The 19,633-nt window shown below is 40.9% G+C and overlaps 1 protein-coding gene across 1 annotated transcript in view; it reads left to right on the top strand.

The window, feature by feature from the left end:
* Positions 1-557: 557 nt before the first annotated feature.
* SEMA6A (semaphorin 6A) overlaps positions 558-19,633 on the top strand; it is a gene marked incomplete at its 5' end in the record, with an annotated part of 71,078 nt that continues 52,002 nt past the window's right edge. The window contains 7 exon segments of the mRNA XM_079331496.1: positions 558-579; positions 7,114-7,178; positions 7,180-7,204; positions 9,559-9,676; positions 14,803-14,863; positions 16,314-16,376; positions 17,213-17,314. Of these exon segments, the coding sequence (XP_079187622.1) occupies positions 558-579; positions 7,114-7,178; positions 7,180-7,204; positions 9,559-9,676; positions 14,803-14,863; positions 16,314-16,376; positions 17,213-17,314 (456 nt within the window).

The raw sequence follows: 19,633 nt of genomic DNA, 5'->3' as shown, positions 1-19,633 counted from the left end.
CTCTTCTTTGAAACCTGTACCTGTGCTGCTGCTGGTGATGCACAGACCGGCGCATCTTGCTGCAGCAGATGCTTTAGCAAGGAGCTGTGGCCATTTTCCCATTTGCACTGGCTCTATATTTCAATGCAAATATCACTGAACAGGTGGCTGATGAGGCCCCTGTGGACTGTTTACAGTAAAGGTTACAACCAAAATCGATAGGCCTGAGATGCTGCTAATTCCATCTGGGAGATGTTCATCTTCTTCTGACCGTTTCCCCTCTGAGCAGCAGCATCCTATTAAGGCTGCAGTCATCAGAGATGTCTCACTCACGTCAGAAGAGGGGGTCTTCCATTCAGGCCTCCATTTGCTCTCTGCATTTTCTTTCTGTGCCGCTCTGGAGGGAGCAGCAGTGTGGATCTTGACAGGACACGTTGCCAGCTTTTGGCATGCTGAGTTTTGCCTACTGACTTGACACCTGCTACTCCCGTTCGACAGGCTGAGCCTCATCACTGCTGCCTGGGGGCTGTCCAGATCTTTTCAGCTTACTGAGGCAGGAGGCAGTGATGCCACACATCATGGGTGACACTATTGTGCGAGGTATGGCCTTGTAAAGGTGCAAATGAGGGAAGAGAAATGTTGGTATGGACTCAGGTTAGCATAAACCTGAACAAAATAAGCAATTACCCCTGAAACTTGCGTGAAAATACTTTGTGTTTGGGCAGAAATTTTATTTTAGATGCATTTTTGAAAGTCTTTATGAGAAAATCTGCATGGTGTATCTGTGTTCAGTTAAACTAGTAATGAAGTTTGTATTACTCTTTTTAATGAAGGTAGGTGCTGTTGCTTACTATATGAGGGAAAATGGCTCTAACTGGTGTCTTTCCCTTGGGCCGATCGTCATGGCTGGCATGCAGCCCACAGCAGCTGGGCAGTGAGTAAGCAGTGCTGAATCCAATTAAAATGCTAGTAAAGCGTGTATAGCAGAGGGCACCCATGCAGTCCTCTTATAGTCAGGGAGAACTTTTTGACATGCACAAATGAGAGAAAATAGTGCTTCATAACACGTAATTTAGGGTCCACAGTGCAGCCAGACAGGTGTGGTCTTCCCCTGGGCACTGCCTCTCTCCCCTCACCAGTGTTCAGAAGCAACCTCTTGTTACCATGAGGTCTGAAGGAGTACAGGTGATTACCCCAATGTGTTCATGCACCAGTCTCTCTGGCATAAGGGCCAGCTACCTGGAGTGCAAGAGTGCTTTTTTGGCCACATGAAATGTATGGCCAGCTGCAGAGACAACAGGAGCAGAGCAGGAGAGGACGATGAATGATGGCTGCACCATCAGCCACGAAAAGATGTTGCAATTTGGTAGTGATGATGGGCACAGGGCTGGCATCGAGTGTCTGTAGCCACCTGCACCACCATTCAGGTGACTGAGCAGCAATTGGTAGAGAAAGGACAGCGTGGGTGAAAAAGCTGTCCATCCCAGGCACTGCCCTGCCACTGCCAATTCGGTTACAGTGTCTGGCACTCCATGCTGTGTCTTGCTGATAGCCACTTGTGTCTCATCTCTCTTGAGCTTCCCAAGCACCTGCTGAGCTTCTGTTCACTCACATCTGTCTGATCCCCTTGGCACCACGCAGACCAGGCGTTTTGCACGAGCCCTTCTGCTGCCTGGAGCAGCCATGAGGGGTGGCTGAGCAGCAGCTAGCACACCACACAGGCAGGCTTAGACAAAAGATGCTCTCCTGAAGTCTCTGCTGGTGCCAGCCTAACTTTCCACATTCTCTGGGAGCTGCAGCCTTCAGGTTGTATTCCTCTCCTTTGTTTTTGTTGTTTCATTGTTCCTATCTCCTTCCTCTGACTTGCATGGAACTCTTGTCTTTCACTTTCTAGGAACTGTGCATTTAAAAAGGTAAACAGCAATGATGGTGTTTTCCACTCAGAGATTTCCAAAGGAAAATTAGCCAAATTTAAATTTAGCCAAAGGAGTTGAAGGATGCTTGCCAACATCTCATGGCAATCCTGTACAATAGCAGGCAGCAGCAGGCAGGTTGGCCAACTGGTTTCTGTGCTCTGCCCTCAGCACAGCAAGGTGTGTGCTGTGTAGATCAGTACATGCTTTTTCTGTAAGGGCAGACCTTGCTCTGTGAGTCTGTTTTGAGGGAACACTGGAGTAGGACTTGGGCTCCTAAATCACCCGTGTACCACAGAAGAATCGCCAAGCTTTTAACCTCTGTTATGAAACTCAAATCAGTTTCTTCTCTGCTGTTTAATGGTACTTTTGCTGGTTATGATTCTAGGGCTATTGACCAGTTCTAGGGCTATTTGCTGAGTATTTCCAGGACCAGTTCACACAGACTGCTGCTTTCCCTGTTGTGTGTTTTACCCTTGTGCAGCAGTTAAAATTCATCTGGCTTTTTAGTTTCCTTGGTTAAATGCTGTCCCTTCTTGCTGGACTATCTTTTTGAAGAATAACTTATTTCTACATATTTGTAGAAATAAAAGAGTTTGTTGAAGACAGTCACAAGCTTTTAGGGCCAGTAGGTTTTCTGGCCTTGCTTCATGCATAACACAGCCCATGGAATTTTGTCCAGTGATTCTCACATTAAGCTTAATAATTTCTGGATCGAAGTGCAGCTGTTGTGTGTGAACATGACCCATCATGGTAGAAAGAAGTTTTGTAATAAATGAATATAAAAAGATCTATTCATTTCAGAGTAGTCTTACTGTGCCATGGGAAAATTCTGACATGATTGCATGCTTTGATTTTTCTTGCAGTTATGCTGAGATTAGCTGACTGTACAGTGGGGTTGCAGCAGCAAGATGGGAAGTTTTCTAACATGGAAGAGCATCTCTTTTGTTAGAGATGTGCCTTTGCAGTCACTGCTGTTGCTGTTGAATTTGTTCTCAGGATCAAATCTGCCTTCCTGCTTTTAGGAAGTTCACTTTTCCATTTAGATTTTTTTATTGGATTTGTGTAACCTTTCTGGAACAAACAAGCTGTAGATAAAATAATCTGCCTACTAGGGTATTGTGGCAAGAGCCACGTAATTCTTTCCTTAGCCAAGCAGATATTCTGTATGCATTTCCACCCAGACTGTTGTAAATGCTAAAAATATCGGAGAGCAAAAAACAAAGCTCAGCAAAGCTCATCATGGTGGCTTCTTGTTGGCTTGAATAATCATGGATAGCCATTGTGGAAGGATAAAATTAGTAAAATCAGAGTTTTTGTCCTTGTTTTGAAATGATCATTATTTTCTTGGCGTCAGAAACTCCTTCATGCCAACAGCATGAATTTTACAAAAGTAAATGATACTTTGTCAAGCATATATATGTGGGTGGTTGTATATGTATATGTATATGTATATGTATATGTATATGTATATGTATATGTATATGTATATGTATATGTATATGTATATGTATATGTAGACTTTGACTAAGCAAAAATAATAGTAATAGCAACTACATTGTACTAGTATCCAAACAACCTACTTAGAAGTGATTCATCTTTGGTGTGAGGTGTACAAACAGAGAAACCTATTCTGCCTCAGAAGGCAAGACTTGGATTTCTATGCACATTAAGAGGTCATGTGGTTTGTTTATACTTAATTATAATACAACAGAAAGGAGGGAACATATAAGTGGCCAGAACAAGATGTTTTACATAGATATTGTGACATCAGCTTTGGAAAGAAAAATCAGAACAGTAAGTTATGTTCCAAAAAATTTATATATTCCCTGGTTTAGGAATTTTAAAAAGCAGATTATTTGTGGTTTTTTTAGAAAGTTGGAAGAAATCCTATCTACTCTGCCAGTTCGATGGCTACAAAGCAGTGGATTAGACATAGATTATAAAACATGCTCTTAAATATTTGCAGGGCTGTAATTTAATAGCATGCTTGATAATAAAAAGCCATCAAGATTCACTCTTCCTGTCGCCAGTAGCTTTCTTTAACAAGAGTAACAATGTTCTGAACCAGGAGAGTTGGAGTTCTCAGACCCAGTTCTCTCTCAACCAGTATGGCTTAGTGCAGGCTGGAGTGAATTGGAGTTCAGGTCTTTGCATGAAAGATGGAGAGCTCTTCCTTGATGTTTGCAAAAGTTTTATTTTGAGACAGTGTCTGTACTCACTTGGCATCACTGCCTAACTACTCATCTTCATCAGACACTGTGTTCACAAGCACTTTCATTAAAAGTACTTTCAGCACAGTACAAGTGAGAACATTTGCATCAATCCCAGGGGCCCAACCACAGTGAAAATTGTACTAAAAATAAGTGTGACCTTCTTGAATCAGCACTTTTCTGAAATTCCACTGAAACAGTATGGCTTTTTCTGTCATTGTAAGAAATGCAAAAGTGACAATATTTTTTAATAATTACCTCTGAAAAAAGCTGCTTTTGGATGCAATTTAGTCTTTCTCAGTGTTAATTTATTGGCACAGACACTGATACTCATGTAGTCTAGTTGAATTATTGACATGTTGAAGCACATATTTTGCATACACATTTGTGAATTTGAATGACTATGTTGGTGGCATCAGAGCAACAGAGAGTTGTGCTTTCTTAATTCTTCTCCCTTTTCCTCCCCAGAAGAATCCCCTTTAAGAAGGAGAGAGAATTTCATATGCCTTTAAACCTACCGATTTATGTCAGTTCTATTGTCAGTTTGGTTTTTCCCTAGGTAAAAGAAAGCAGATCTGTCCCAATGGCATGTGCACATGAAATCACAGAGTAAGTGTGCTGGGCATTGTTCATTTTCCTGGAAGCTGTCTCCCACACAGAGCAGTACACACGGCTGAATGGGCACAAGAGACTGATGGTGCAGAATCACCCATGGGACAAATTTTTCAGGCTCTGAAGGGCAGTGGCAGAGCTGTGTCTGCAGTGCTATGCTGCTTTCCTCACAGCAGACACGTTGTTGGGTAGTGGATTTTGTGATGATAGGGAGTAACAGCAGCTCTTCTCATGCTCCTGAGTCTCACTGTGAGCCAAGTGGTTTGGATTGTTAGCCTGCAGACTGATACTGTAGCTTAATACAGTTTAAGTGGAAGAACTGGATTGCTTCCTAAATTCTTCCCATTAAACTGTTGTTCTTCATGTATGTTTCAGAAAAGATTTGTAGTTTAGATTGTAGCAATTCCAAGGGGAAAATAATTTCAATCAGTTTGTGTAGTAAAGCATTTTGTTTTGTCCTTTCTGCAGTGTACTTACAAGGGCAAAATTTTTAAACCAGCAAAGTGACATTTTGAAAAATTGCATAGAGAAAAAGGAATTAGCCCCTTTAATGGGTATATATTGTTTTTAAGTAAAACCTTCAGAGGAAAACTGTTTTCCAAGCATTCTATTTACTTCTGCTGCTTATTTCTTCTTTGGGCATTCCAAAGGGCTCCAAATGACAACAAATAGAAAGAAACAGGCTCTATCCCACAGAGCTAACAATCAAGAGAAAATATAAGAGGTGACTAAAAAGACAAATGGAGAAAATGCATAAAGAAAGTGTCTGCAGGCAGATAGAGCTGTGTCAGTATTCATACAGAGCTATTGGCTTAACCAGTCCTGGATTGAAACACTTCTATTGGGGCTTCTATGTATTATCTTTTAGTATGCATTTTCCTTTAAGTTATAATAGATAGACAATTTGCATTTATTGCATTTATTCTTGCTATTTTTATCCTTCACCATCTATCTGGAACTCCATTCAGTTAAAGTGTCAGTCACTGCCTTACATTTTTTTTTTTCCTATTCTAGGCCTAACTTGGTCTCTCAGTTATTTTAATAGAAACAGAAAATCAGCCAAAATTCCAATTTGCGTGTTGAAATAATAATAGCCTAACACTGAGAGTGTAATAAATCAGTAGTCCTCATGGACTCTATCACCCTGCAACAGAGTCCCACTCCAAACCATTTATACCAACTGAAATTTTATTTGAAAGCAAAAATTTGATGAGGCAAATTAATTATTGTGACAGTTTTCTATGGGTTAAAAAATGAGGAATCCAACACTTAAAATTTGCTAATGCTTTTTTTGGCACCAAGGAAGGAGATACAGGTATCTAATATTAAATAGTGCTGCAGAAGGGCAAGTTAGCACTTTGTTTGCCAAATTAAGTTTCAAAGACTATGTAGGTTATGAAGTTTGACTTTCTCCCATAAATCTTGAATGACTGACAGACCACTGTAAAATAGCTTTGTTCAAAAGGAATCCTTAGCAGGCAGCATCAAAGGTTTGAAACTCTGGAAGGGATGAAAAGAAAACCCCACTTTTGCACTGATTTCCCCTACAGATCAATGTCCCTGTGAAATTTGCCTGGGAATTATGAAGTATTTACTGTATTATGTGCTGGGGTTTTTTTCATTGTATCCAAAGGCCCCAGTGGTTCCTTTTATCTTAAAGATTTAGGGATATTTTTGTACATGAAATCTGAATGAATGAATGAATGCATCAGTGGAACACGAGGGGAAAAAAATGCTGGATTTAGACAGTTCTTTTCTGCCTTATTTTATCACAAGTTGGAGTATTGGTTTTATGACACCTAAATTTATGGATACATATTTTTATGGTAAAGCCCAATGACATGTTCTGAATGCTCCATCAAGCTCTCTCAGTGTTTCTTCACTTGATTCACAGCTCTGTAGGGTATGAATCAGTCCTGTAGTATAACTCTTAATCTCTTTTTAACCAGAATAATGTAGTGTGGGGTGGTTTTTTTTTTTTATTTTATTTATGGTGTATGTCATCATGTCATCATCTAGTTATGTAAACCAAAGAAGAGGAATATAAAATATTTCTTGGAAAACTCTTGTCAGCTGTCGATCAGTGCAGGAGTTTAAGCATCTTTATTGCATGTAACCATCAGAGGCAGAAAATTCTTCGGAACACACAGGTCCTTAAGTCTATCCTCAGCCAAGATGTGGCCTTGCTGGGGAATGGGCTGAAGAACAACTGGCTTTGTAGTGCAGTTTTCTACTTAGAAACACCTGTACAAGGAGAGGCCCTGAGGAGAAAAGCTCCTTCTGCTTTCCACGGTCTGTGTAAAGCTGTGATCCAACAGAAGGTGCTAAACTCCTGTTGTCTCCACAGGGTGAAGTGAAGAAGTGAAGCCTCACAGCTGAACTACTATGAGGTTCAGAAGCCTTGCTGCTATATTTCACACTGCTACACTTTGCTGGGGCTGGTTTCCCAGAAGATTCTGAGCCCTATCAGTATTCGCAATGGCAACTGTAAGTATAAGGGGCCACAGGATTTCATTTAGTACTGATCAGGGACTTCAAATCAGCCATTATTTAAATGCAGTTGCAGCAGATAAAGTTGCTTTTTCTTGGTTTCTTCCATATCAGCCAATTTACATTCTCAGGTACTAATATAAGAAAATTATTTTTTCACATGGTCTTATTATTTGTTAGTCTAATACAAATAATTGAACTTGCTTCTTTAAGCTCAGAGGGATTCTGCTTGAGCATTAGGCAATTTTTCCCTAAGATGGAATTGTAGCTAAAAACCAAATCAAGACAAAGAATCTTTTGTGACAGAAGATCTCTCCTTTCTCAGCATTAGAGATTGGCAAACTCCAGTGTAACACCAACAGCTGCATATTGAGATCTGCTGGCTAAACAGGTGGATAGCTTTCTGAGCATTTTACTGTGGACATTAGGCTTGCCTTAACTGATTATTTCACATTTGCCTCAGCTCAATTGTGATAATGGCAAAGAAAATTCTTCGAAGTCCCAAAGTTTCAAATGTTTATAAAGAAGTCTTTAGCATCTGGGCCTCCAAAAGTGAGCCAGGGAGTGGCGAGTCAGCCAAGTGCAGGCTTGTGTTCACTCCTTTTTTGTTCAGAAATTTGGTTTTTAAATTATCTGTGTTTATCGTGCTTTGGAATGGCCTTAGTACCCAAAAACTTGTCTGTCCTGTCTAACACCAGTTTGAAAGACAGGACTCCAGGGCACACCTGATGTGCTGCAAATGTTAATAGACTTCTGGGACACAACAACAGGGAGGAACTGCTCTGAAGCAAGCCCAGATGAAACATGGCTAGTGTGGCCACTGGATCTTCAGCACCTATATTTTCACCCTCCAGAAGGGCAATGCTAATCATTCTTGCAAAAAATTGCCAGGTTTGATCCTTTTAGAGAAATAGAATATGGGATAATACTTCCTCTGTGGTATGGCACGTTGAAGTGGACATGAATGCCCCTAGTTTGTTCTAGATCCATGAGTTACAGAGGAAACATTACTGAACTCGAAACAGTCTCACAGTAAAACTTGGCATTTTGCATGTAAGACATGGTCAGAAGGATTAAGGTTCTGAATGTAAATGCTGTCTGGTGTCTCAATTTATTTCTACAAGAGTTCTCAGCACCTGGTTTGAAGTTCTTTTTTCTATCCGGTTTTATCACCAGACTTTCTGTCACATTACACTTTGAAGTGCTTTGCTGAAGCCATCAAAGTATTGCTGTGAACCAATACTTTGACCAAGTTTAACAAGTACAATGCTTTCAGAAGACAATAGCTGAAAATACTAAAGCAGTAGATGGGCTTTTGGAAGAAATAGACCCCCCCAAAGAGCTACAGTTTTCTGGGAAAGCATATTAGTGGGGAAAATGCATAGCTAGATGCTCATCAGCTCTATATAATATTCACTTGCAGCAGGTCTGCAGTGATAATGCTCATCAGAGGATTATCCTGTCTTCTGTTATTTTATTTACTTAATTAGCTCCTTGTTTGTGTATCTAGATGTCATGATCATATGATAGTCATGAATGTGAAGTGGCCCTTGCTCAGAAGTACTCGCTCTGTTACTGGTTGTACACCCATCTGAGGAGCAGTGGAACACCCTGTGTAGGCTGAGTTCTCACCCCAAAAAAATAATGGGAATAGACAATAAATGCTCTTGCTGACTGGTAGAACTGGGGGGAAAGCTGACTTGTTGATAGCATAAGCTCAGTACAGCAATTCCAATCAGTATTGCTGTCCAGTTGCCAAAAGGACTGGAGAATCAGACTGATTGCCAAAATAATGTGCAGTGACTTTCACTTCATGAAGTTCAAGTGGTGATTTCCCTCAATTTTTCAGAAATCCCTGCAGCTGTTCTATGACAGCAGTTGAGTCCTGTAGAAAACCCAGGAACTGGTGGTTGGAACACCCAGAGCCAAGCCTTTTGCTTTAGCCACTACCAGCCCAGTCGTTGTGGTGATTGATGAGCCAGTGTGGAACAGCTTTGTCCTGATAGCCATGCTTTGGCAGCCAGGAGCAAGCATTTAAGCTCTGCAGGCAATGAAAGAAAAACTGTGAGAAAGTGCCATGTACCTGTGCGCCAAGCATAGCTTTTAGCTTAAAAAAAAATCAGTTTTTGTCTTCTGCAAAGGTGATGACTTTCTCCTTTGCAGCTGCAGAGACTGTAACCTTGAAGAGCTCTCCAGCTGTCTGCGCTCATGCCTTCCAGCCCCAGTCTGCACTGCCAGGGCAGAACAGAAACCACGGGTTTTGGCTACAGCTGGGCCCCATGGTGCTTCATGCTAGCACCATTTCAGTTTGTCATTCTCTTTTGACCTGTTGGTTTTTTCCCTTCCTACAGATACAAGACAGTATCCGGTGTTTGTGGGTCACAAACCAGGGCGGAACACCACACAGAGGCACCGGCTGGACATCCAGCTCGTCATGGTCATGAACAGGACCCTCTACGTTGCTGCTAGGTCAGTAGCCTCCTGCTTCACCACTCCTCTCTTCCTGCTTTAAGAGGAGCAAGGAGAACACAAGGGAGAGTCTGATGAACACATCATTTTTAGGATTGTCTCGCACTCAGCGAGAGCTTTGCAGCCTGTTAGTAAGACATATTGCAAACTTTGCTAGATGATCAGCTGAAGTTTTGTGATTTGTTACACCTGTGCTTTAGGACTACATGCCTCTGCCTTCCTTTGAGGCCTGCAAGAGGGAAGTTGCCAGAAAAATAATTTAGTTCCATGGAGAAGCAATTCCGTTATCAGTTTTTTATTCCACTTGTGCTCACCAATAATGACAAATTTTAGAGAATAATTCTTTTGTGCACAGATGTATTTTTTAATAAGTGCTATTAGAATGTAATTTTGCTGATTTAGGCATGGTTTTAGTATTTTAAGACAAAAAAGAAAGAACCAAACATACTTCCTCAAGATTAATTTAATTTTGTGTCTTGACTTTTTTGGAGAGATATACTGTGCAGACATGAGTACATCTTTCTATAAAAATTGCACATAGAGCCACCCATTCATTTTGCTTAGCTCAGCTTGCACTATCAACCTCAGTGGGACTACACCCATTACACAGCTGCCAACCTGGCAGAGATCTGATATTAACACTTCATCTCCCTACCTGCTGTTACCAAAGAAGATTGATGATCTTAGAGTGGGAATTACATGAGACATGCAGAATGAGTGAAAGATGGGTCCAAACTAGCAAGCGTGGGTGGTCCAGATTAGCAAAGGTGGGTAGTCCAGTTTAGGAGCTCTTGGACCCAGATCCTGTTTGGGACCTCCCTGCAAGCTGTCTCTCAAGTAGTAACTTGTTTCCTGCCTGTTTTCTGGTCCTCCTTTGGAAAAATGCACACCTTTCTGCATATGCCACATAAAACCAGGCTGCTGCTGCAGATGGGAGAAGTGGTGGGTGGGATGGCCAAGAGTAAAGGGGAACAGCTGCTGAACAGACAGCTTCTCACCACTAGCCCTGTCTGCAAAGCCCTTGGCAGCCTCTGGGAGCTGCCTGGCTTTCTTCTCAGACAGCCACTCCCATCTCCTGGGTGGTCGCCTGCGTCCTGCCTGTCGGTCTCCGTGCGGCACCACGTAATTGGGAATTGCGTTACTCCAGCACAGCCACGAGTGACATCTTCAGAGTCATGTCCCTGGCTGCTGGGAGAGCACACCTGTTCCCTCAGCCAGCCACCACAGCTGCTCTGGCTGATTGCAGCTTCCTCGGCTCCTTGCACAGCCCATGCTGCATGGGGACTGAGGTCCGAGCTCAGACCCTGCCTCGAGTCCAGGCAGGGAGCAAGTGTCCTTCCCAAGGAAGAAGCACGTTCCCCAGGAGCAAGTGTCCTTTCCCAAGGAGCAAGTGTCCTTCCCCAGGGAGCAAATTTCCTTCCCCAGGAGCAAGTGTCCTTCCCCAGGAGCAAATGTCCTTCCCCAGGAGCAAATGTCCTTCCCCAGGGATAAAGTGTCCTTCCCCAGGGAGCAAGTTTCCTCCCCAGGAGCTGTGGTGGTGCTGTGGTAGGCACAAGGAGAGGCCAGCCCTGCAGCAAGTGGCAAAGCCCCGTGCTTTCCCTGAGCTCCAAGATTGGTGTTTTTGCTGTGTTTAATGGGATAATGAGTGGGGCAGGGCAGAGTGTTGAATAGGGTTTAAAGGTGGTGGCAGGATTTCCTCCTTTTCATGACTGAGCTCCCTTTGCTTTCCTTATTTGTTTTCCTTTAAATTAGGAAATTATTTGCACTGAGATGGTGGTAAATCCGCTTTGCAGATTTTGCTTTGCTGTTTTCATAGTTTGTTCCCAGGCTGAGATTGACGCAGTTAGACTGTCTCAGTGCCCAATAACTGGCTTTACAGCAGGAAAACCTGGAGAACAGTTTTGGGATATGAAACCACTGTGTGCACAAATTACATGAAGAATGCTAATATTTGGGGGATAACATGTACTAGTATGTGAATATGCATTCTTCCTTATCTGTATAAAACAACTTGCTACAATGAGAGAGCTGATACAGTCTTAGGATCTTGTGACCTACAAAAAAGAATAAAGACCTGGTCTGTTTTGTACTTACGCCAGCGTGAAAAAAATCTTCTTACACAGTTTTTTCCTTCGGTAACTCAAAACCTCTTTGGCATATTCTTTCCCCCCTCCATGTTACTGAATAAAATCCCTCCTGGTCTGACAAGACTATGTGATACAAGTTGAAATTCAGAAGTAATTTTTATCTTTAAGTAACAAACTTTAGAAAATGAGTCATCCCTTGGTATCTAGTGTGAAGGAGTTTAATTCAAATGCTGCATTTCCTTCAAGGCAGTAGTAAATCTGGAGATTGGAAGCAAATTTGTGCACAAGCAAAGGTGTTTGCCAAAGAGTTTTGTAACAAGACTCATTGAAAACTGTAGCTAAATAAATCTGGGGCTATTATATGAGATATTGTTTTCATGCTTTTTTTATACGTTGAAGTGCAGTGACACATGTTTTACCCAATTATCTGGAAAACAATCAAAACAAATGGTTAAATACTGAGAATTTTTATTTTAGGGCTGTTGTGTTTAGGTTGTTTTTTTGTTTGTTTGCTTGTTTGTTTTTCGGTTTTTTGTTTGCTTGTTTTGGAAAATCCAGTGTTGACTTTCGTAGACGGTTTCAGTGCAGCAGAAAGGCTAACACAGATTTGAGAACTGCTTTCATTTTATTAATGAGCAACTGGCACAGAACAAAATTTCTGTCAGTCTGCTACTTATTTTGTCATATGGGATACATGACTCCTGTATTAGCTATTACCAAATAAAGTTTTGTGTCACTTCACAAAGGCATTATTTCATGTTATCAGGCAGAAATACACAGCCAATATAAATCAGAATAACTCAGCCAAAGGCCATAAAGCTTTACTGTCTGAATATCTGTTTTGCAGTCTGCAAAGGACCGGCTCTGCATCTTTTTTTCTCTCCATCTCTCTCTCACTGGCCCACACCCAGGCACACACCCCCTTTTCTAAGTTTGCTGTGTCTCCTCCTCCTATTGTCTGGTGCAGTGGCAGCTTTTGTTCACATTATCTGCCACCCCTCGTGTGTGTGAAGGAAACAGGCAGAGCAGGCCATGGGATGGCTCCCCCTTATTTGCAGTGTTTCCAAACCCAGTGCTCCCTGTGCCAGGGGTCGTGCACAGCCAGTGGCATTATTTAAATTCCCTTCCTCGACAAGATTATGCCATGGCAACAAAACTCAGTTCTGCTGACTGGAGGTGGGAAAAACGGAAGCGCTAGGATTAAGTAAATTTGTGTTAGAATAACTTAATTAGCAGTAAACTGTGCACATACCACAGCTAGTTGATAGAAGGAGTTGGGCAGCAGTGGGAAAAGGAGGACGAGGACAATCCCACGTTTTCTGTGATTAGGTGGCCCTCCCCTGAATCTGACAGCTTTTTGCTCTCTACTGACACTGTCAGCAACTGTGTTTCGTCTGTGGCATGAGAAAATTATATGTAATTTTCCTGATGCTAGCCTTCTTTCCAACAATCCTGTAACTTAGCATATGAGTTTTGTTTGAACTGTTCCTTGAACCAGTAAGTAAGTCCTCTAAAGACTGGTTTATTGAGAGTGGAACTAAATACCTCAGCTCTTTCTGAATACCACTGCTGTATTTATTGAAAATTTAAAAATTGTAACCTCTGGAAACCAAGGCTGATGAATAAAACAAAAAGTTGTGTCAGAAGAAGGGTTTCAGAGGTCCACCTGTGCCTCATTTGCAACTCAAGAGATTTTTTCTCCCCACTTTTACATAGCAGGAGTGACAGCAATAAAGAGCAGTGCACATGAAAAGGGAACCATGACGTAATCTGTGAAGCTGATATCGTGCTAATAGGTAATTTTATTCCAGAACCAACCCTGACCACTGCTCTGTCACTGAAGTCAGGCAAATAATAAGCTGAAGTATTAAACCAATCTTGGAAGTAAATGACAGCTCTGGTTTTAGAGTCTGGAGGAGAAGAAAATCCATCACCTCTTCAATTTGGCATCTTACAAAGCAAACAGCCTCAAGCTCCACAGGAGACAATTTTTAAAAAGCTGGTTCCCTACCACAATGATGCCTCTTTTCTCCATCTGAGAGAAGTGTTGTTTTTTCCCCTTGTAGAAGTATTCTGTGTTTGACTTATTTAAAGAGACTAGCACTATTTCCCCAAAATCAAATTAAAATGAAGCTAACCTCAAGAGCAGGGCTTTCTAAAATGGAAAAAGCCTGTATTCTGCTTTCAGCAGACCCCTCCAATGCTGTGGATCATACTTCAGCTGCACAGCTTTCTGCATGTTGAAAAAAATCCAGTTTTATTTTTTATTTTCAGCCCAAATTTGATGTGATGGTTACTACAGAATTATGGGTTGGTGGTTTTTTTCAGCTTTTGGGTTCTATACTTAGTTGTCCTGTTCTCAGCTTACCTGAAGAGAAGGTCTAAAAGTATCTCTTTACCTGAGTAGCTGTGTCTGTTTCCCCTTTCCTGGAGGAGATTGGCAGCTTATTGTAGGGTGGCACAGGTTCTCAGGAGAAAGGAGGGGAAAGGGAAAGGGAAAGGGAAAGGGAAAGGGAAAGGGAAAGGGAAAGGGAAAGGGAAAGGGAAAGGGAAAGGGAAAGGGAAAGGGAAAGGGAAGACATCTCTTATACCTGAAATGTGTCAATGTGGCACAGTGACTTCTACCCCAGGAATTTGGCAAAGGGTACCTAAAAGCTTTTGCAGACGATTTCGGGATACAGAATAACATCTGCATGCTAGATTGTGGCATCTGCTGTAGGACTGATAGAGCAGAAATCATGTGGGACTCATCTACTTTCCCAAATCTCATTTGTTCAAATAATTGCTTTTGGGAAAGATTCTTACTTTGAAATTTTGTAGCACTTTTCTTTTTTTCTCTTAATGGGAAGGCAAACAGTTTATATGTGAAAATGCTTTTGTGGAAGAAGCAGGAGATGCTGCCAGTAATGTTTCCTGGTAAGACCTCTGATTTTTTTTTTTAGTGGATTATGGATGATCTTGTGATAGATAGCTCTCTTATAGAAAATGAACTGTCTAAATACACCATTTGACTTTGTATTCATTTGCTTTTGTTTACAGGGACCATATTTATACTGTTGATATGGACACATCACATACAGAAGAAATTTATTTTAGCAAAGTAAGTAGCTTTTATCATCATCCAGAAACCAAGGACACTAGAATAAACTTCAAATAAATATGATGATGACATTGTTTTAAAGAACCTGGCAGCACTACTGTAAAACTGTAATAAGCAAGTAAGATGGCGTTGCTAATCATATTTGGGGAGAGCTAGAATAGCAATCGTGTCCTCTGCAGATTTCTGATAAGTGGTTTAGCTGGGCTGATAAGCAATCTGTACTAAAATATGACAAGGTCCCTGATGGAACATCTGTCAAACATCTATTCATTTATATGCAGCAGTTTTCTATAAAGCTACACTATCCCAATTAATTCTACTGAAATTTTCATCATAAGAAGCAAGTTACATATTCTCACATGCAATTTTTTTTTTTTTTTTACTAAATAAAATCTTACTATAGCATCACTTTGTAGATGTATTCACATTATCTCCATGGGAAGTTGCATGCAGATTAAAAAAAGCTTTGTCTATTTTACTATAATGTATATTAACATGAACATACTGAAAATAATCTCTCTTCTTCTCCTTTGCATTGCATTCATATTGTGTAACACATGTTAAACACAGCCTTGGTTTAACAGAAGATCATACAAATTTGTGCATTGGATGAATTCTACTGGAGGAGGGGACAGTGTTTAATTATAAGTATGAATGATGCTGAAAATGAACTTCTTAACTCATCAAAGAGTGAGGCCCCAGGCTTATTATGGAAATGAACATTAATGGTTACTCTTTCAGCTTGAACCCCTCATGAATGCACAGTGCCTCAGTTTACTGATCAGGAGCACTGTCAGAACTATTATGGCAGTCTAAGGTGATGCCATCTTAGGCCATGTGATTTTAAACAATGTTTTATCATAATTAATAAGCTTTTCACATCTGACCATTTTTGAAATTCATCTCAAAAAAAACCTGGCTGGGATTTACTGGCAAATCTTCGGGAGGAGGAGTGTTAGCAGATAAAGTCAGCAGTGTCTTGGCAGGTGAAAAACTAGAAGTGGTAAGAATTACCTGAATTTTATTTCTTTCCAGACCTAAAATGTTGTCTTTGAGAGTGATATTTCATTTAGAATCCAGTGAAGGTTTATAGTCCATAAATGATAATTCTGACTTGTAGAGAAATATCAATTAAAAGATGAGAACATCTATTACTTTTAAGAAAAGAACACATTTTTCAAAGTTTGCCTGTTGTTGAATTCTGTTAGTTTAGGCTTTAAAGAAAGAGGGATGGGTTTCCAGCCTCGTGAATTGGAGGCAAAACAAAGTTAAATGTATGTTCCACATCACTAAACCTTCATTGTTGTGGTGAATTAATCATGGAGAAAGAGTGCAGAAAACTTTCAATAAATGTATGTTTGAAAGCTAGTCTCCCCTAAGGGACTTCTACTTCTGAAATCAAAAGTAAAAAAACCAGAGTTCTAATTGATTTCTCTCTTTATTCTTGCAGAAATTGACATGGAAATCTAGACAAGCTGATGTAGACACATGCAGAATGAAGGGAAAACATAAGGTAGGCAATTTTCCTTTCTTCTGCAACTGCCACTTTGGTTTAGTTGCATCACTATTATCTCAGGCTGCTGTCTGTGATGTGGAATGGATCGCGCCATTCACTTCTTACCAGTAATTGTTTTCTCCATCAACTCACTGAAGGCTTTAATTTGCAAAAGTAGTTCACTTTGAATGTGATGAAATATTACGACAGAATCCACAGCAATATCCTGAAATACTTCAGGCACTGAGCAGGTAGCAATGCTTACTGTACTGATTTTGCTTACCATTGCTTCAAAAGCCAAGGGCTGCTGTGCATCCTCCTGTGGGAGTTTACTGAGAAGTTTGGGCAGAGAATCAGAAAGCATTAATGTGGGGCTATAGAAAGACTTTTTCTCACACCAGTTCCACCCGCTTGTAACCTGTGACTGGCACAAGTAGTATCATAATTAGATGTATCATAGTTTGATTCTTTACTTCCCTTCTAGTTACAGAAGCTTTTTGCCAGTACATTGTAGTGAGGATGTCACTGTCTGAGAGTGACACAGGTGACAGGATCAGATTTTTTCACTCTTCAGGAAAGCAACAGTTTTCAAACAAAATTCACCTTTTCCAGCAACAGCAAACTAGGAGCTATAATATGAATGCTGTGTCTTCAGCTCTTTGTAATTTTTGAAACCACTGGAATATAAATTAATTACAATTTTCTCATTGTCGTTTAAACGTAGTCAAAATAAGGCCAGAGTATCACAGTGGGTACTTGCCAATATAATTTTAAACCTGACAATGAAATATCACTGTTTAAAAATAAAAACTCAAAATGCTGTAGTTGAAATAGTGTTTATTATTTTTCTTCAGGATGAATGTCATAACTTTATTAAGGTTCTCCTAAAAAGAAATGAAGATACACTGTTTATCTGTGGAACAAATGCATTCAACCCTTCTTGCAGAAACTACAAGGTATGTAATCTGTTTGTGGAATTTCACTTATGCCTTGTCTTTTGGTTGGATTTTTTGTGACGATATGGGCAGCAGCATGAGCTTGTCATTCAGCTGTGCACCATTCAACTTTTGAAAAATTTGTTCTGACTTGTTTCAGTGCTACTGAGTTCAATGTTGATTGGATTTCTGGAAAAATCTCAGACTGAATGCTGAATTCTTTGCAACTCCTGCACATCAAGAGTATTGCCACTTTGCATTGCCCTCCATAGGTGCAGAGTCCTTCAGATCCCTGCCTGGGGATGCAGCCACTCCCCAGAAAGTTCCTCAGCTTGTCACTGACACTCACATCAAGTCATAGACTAAAACTGGGGTTACTTCAGAGTAGCATGCTTTAAAATTTCTGTTGTACTGTTCTCAGTCACAAGACCAGTTCTCAAAATGCTTGAGGGCATAGCAAGCAAAACCTGAGATTCTTGTAAGCCCCTCAGACAGGGACACTGTGGAGATCCTGCAGCTTTGTGTGCTGGGGAGGTGATGGAACAGCAAATCTCCCAAGGAGGAGTACAGCAGGACAGTGATGTGTTCCTCACTTGCTGGGGACCTGCAAAGCCAAAATGTTATCTAGAGCAGTGAAGAAACAGTGCTGGTCCATGTGTACTTGACATTAATGTCCTGAAGCCAATTTATCCTTGGACATAGTGTACCCCAGGAGACTCCATTCCAATAGGACCCATTCACTGAAATGTTTCCCATTTTCTCAGGCTTTCACCATTATATTCTGATATAACTCCCAACAGTGGGTGTCTCTGGAGTAGCTTTGAAATAATTTTTTTAGGCTTTTGACATCCAGACTCTGATTTTCTAGGCACTGTTAAGTCCCACAGGTTATTTCTCATCTTTTTTTTTCTGGAAAAATGAAATTCAGTTTTACTAATGCTGACAAAATCACACCTGTCATTCAGGTTTTGGGTTCAGATTTATTGTAAAAAAACAGAATAAAGACATTGATATCCAGGAGAACTACTAGCAGTGTGACTGCTGCTCTTCCTTGATTTTTGTGCAATGGTGCTTTACCTCATTTAGCCATTATAATGGCTGCAGTTTAGAAAACACAGGAGAGAAATGCAGGGTAGTATTTTCTTCCAATTTGTGGAGGAAGAACCAAGTTTGAGTAAGAATACAAGCCTGTGTCATGGAAACTGTGAGGTACAGTTAGCTTCTGTGTTAACAGCTGTTTCTTTTATTCTTTCTTCCCATGCCTGCTCCTGGTATGCTATGAAGCTTCTTGATCTCAGGGCTGTCTTCTAGTACAGTTTGCAATTTTTTATCTCTGAGTGCCATTACTGAGGCTAACAAATCTCAGCCAGCCTCCTTGCATGGATGTTGTCTTTTAGATACAATTACAGCTTTCTTTGGCATCGTGATGTGAGGCATATAAATGGCCTCCTTACCCTTCACTCTGGAGTTTTCATCCCCTGTGATGCAGGCCTGGACAGTGTTGCTTCTGCAACACCTGCCCTGGCTTTTCCTCCATGTGTTCCTTCATTGTACAGAGAGAGAACTAAACATGTGCCAAACAGAAAGCAGGGCTCCCCCTCGAACATACCAGTGTTTGTGAGGGTGTGGAGCTTGGTGCACAAAAAGTCCTCTCACTATCACATGAAATGCTTTTCAGCCTTTGAGTAAACACAACTAACTCCCCTCAGAGTGGATTTTGACAGGAAGGATACGTTACAGAAAACAAATGATCACAAATCATCCTCTGAAGGACTTGGAAGCATTCAAATTAAAAGCTGGTTTAAATTGATGCTGCTGCATGGGTTATTTCTCATGCTCTATGAATCTTTACTGTATGTGATCTATACAGTGTGAGCTGGACAAGTTGCCTGAATACACTGCAAAGGTTCTTATTCCCAAAATACTGTTGTGTTTACATCTTAAAGAGGTAAGAGGTGTACAATTCTCCCTTAGCTCACCAAACCTTCTCGAACTTCACATAAAGTCAATCAGTATATTTGTGTTATTGTCAGTGCCCAGGGTAAATGTATTTCCCTGGAGTTACAGATAAGCCTCAGAATTTACAATTCCTACACAGATCAACTCTTGCCTGGTGGTAAGAGGATTCTCTGTGACTTGGACTCAACTGGTGTAGTAAAGCTTGAAGAGCATCTTTCTGAATATGCAAATCAAGGAAGAGAGCACCACTGTTAAGATTAAAGCAGAAGGAACTCTGGACTTGGGGGAGAAAAATGCACACAGAGATAATTGCCCTAGTGTTGTTTCTTCTGAATGCTGTGGTTTGCAGTCTTTTCTGTGTATAAGAGCGCTTCTGTTGGG

This window comes from Erithacus rubecula (genome assembly GCF_903797595.1).
Source record: "Erithacus rubecula genome assembly, contig: SUPER_Z_unloc_4, whole genome shotgun sequence".
NCBI classification, from domain to species: domain Eukaryota; kingdom Metazoa; phylum Chordata; class Aves; order Passeriformes; family Muscicapidae; genus Erithacus; species Erithacus rubecula.
This window is presented reverse-complemented; position numbering and strand designations above follow the sequence as displayed.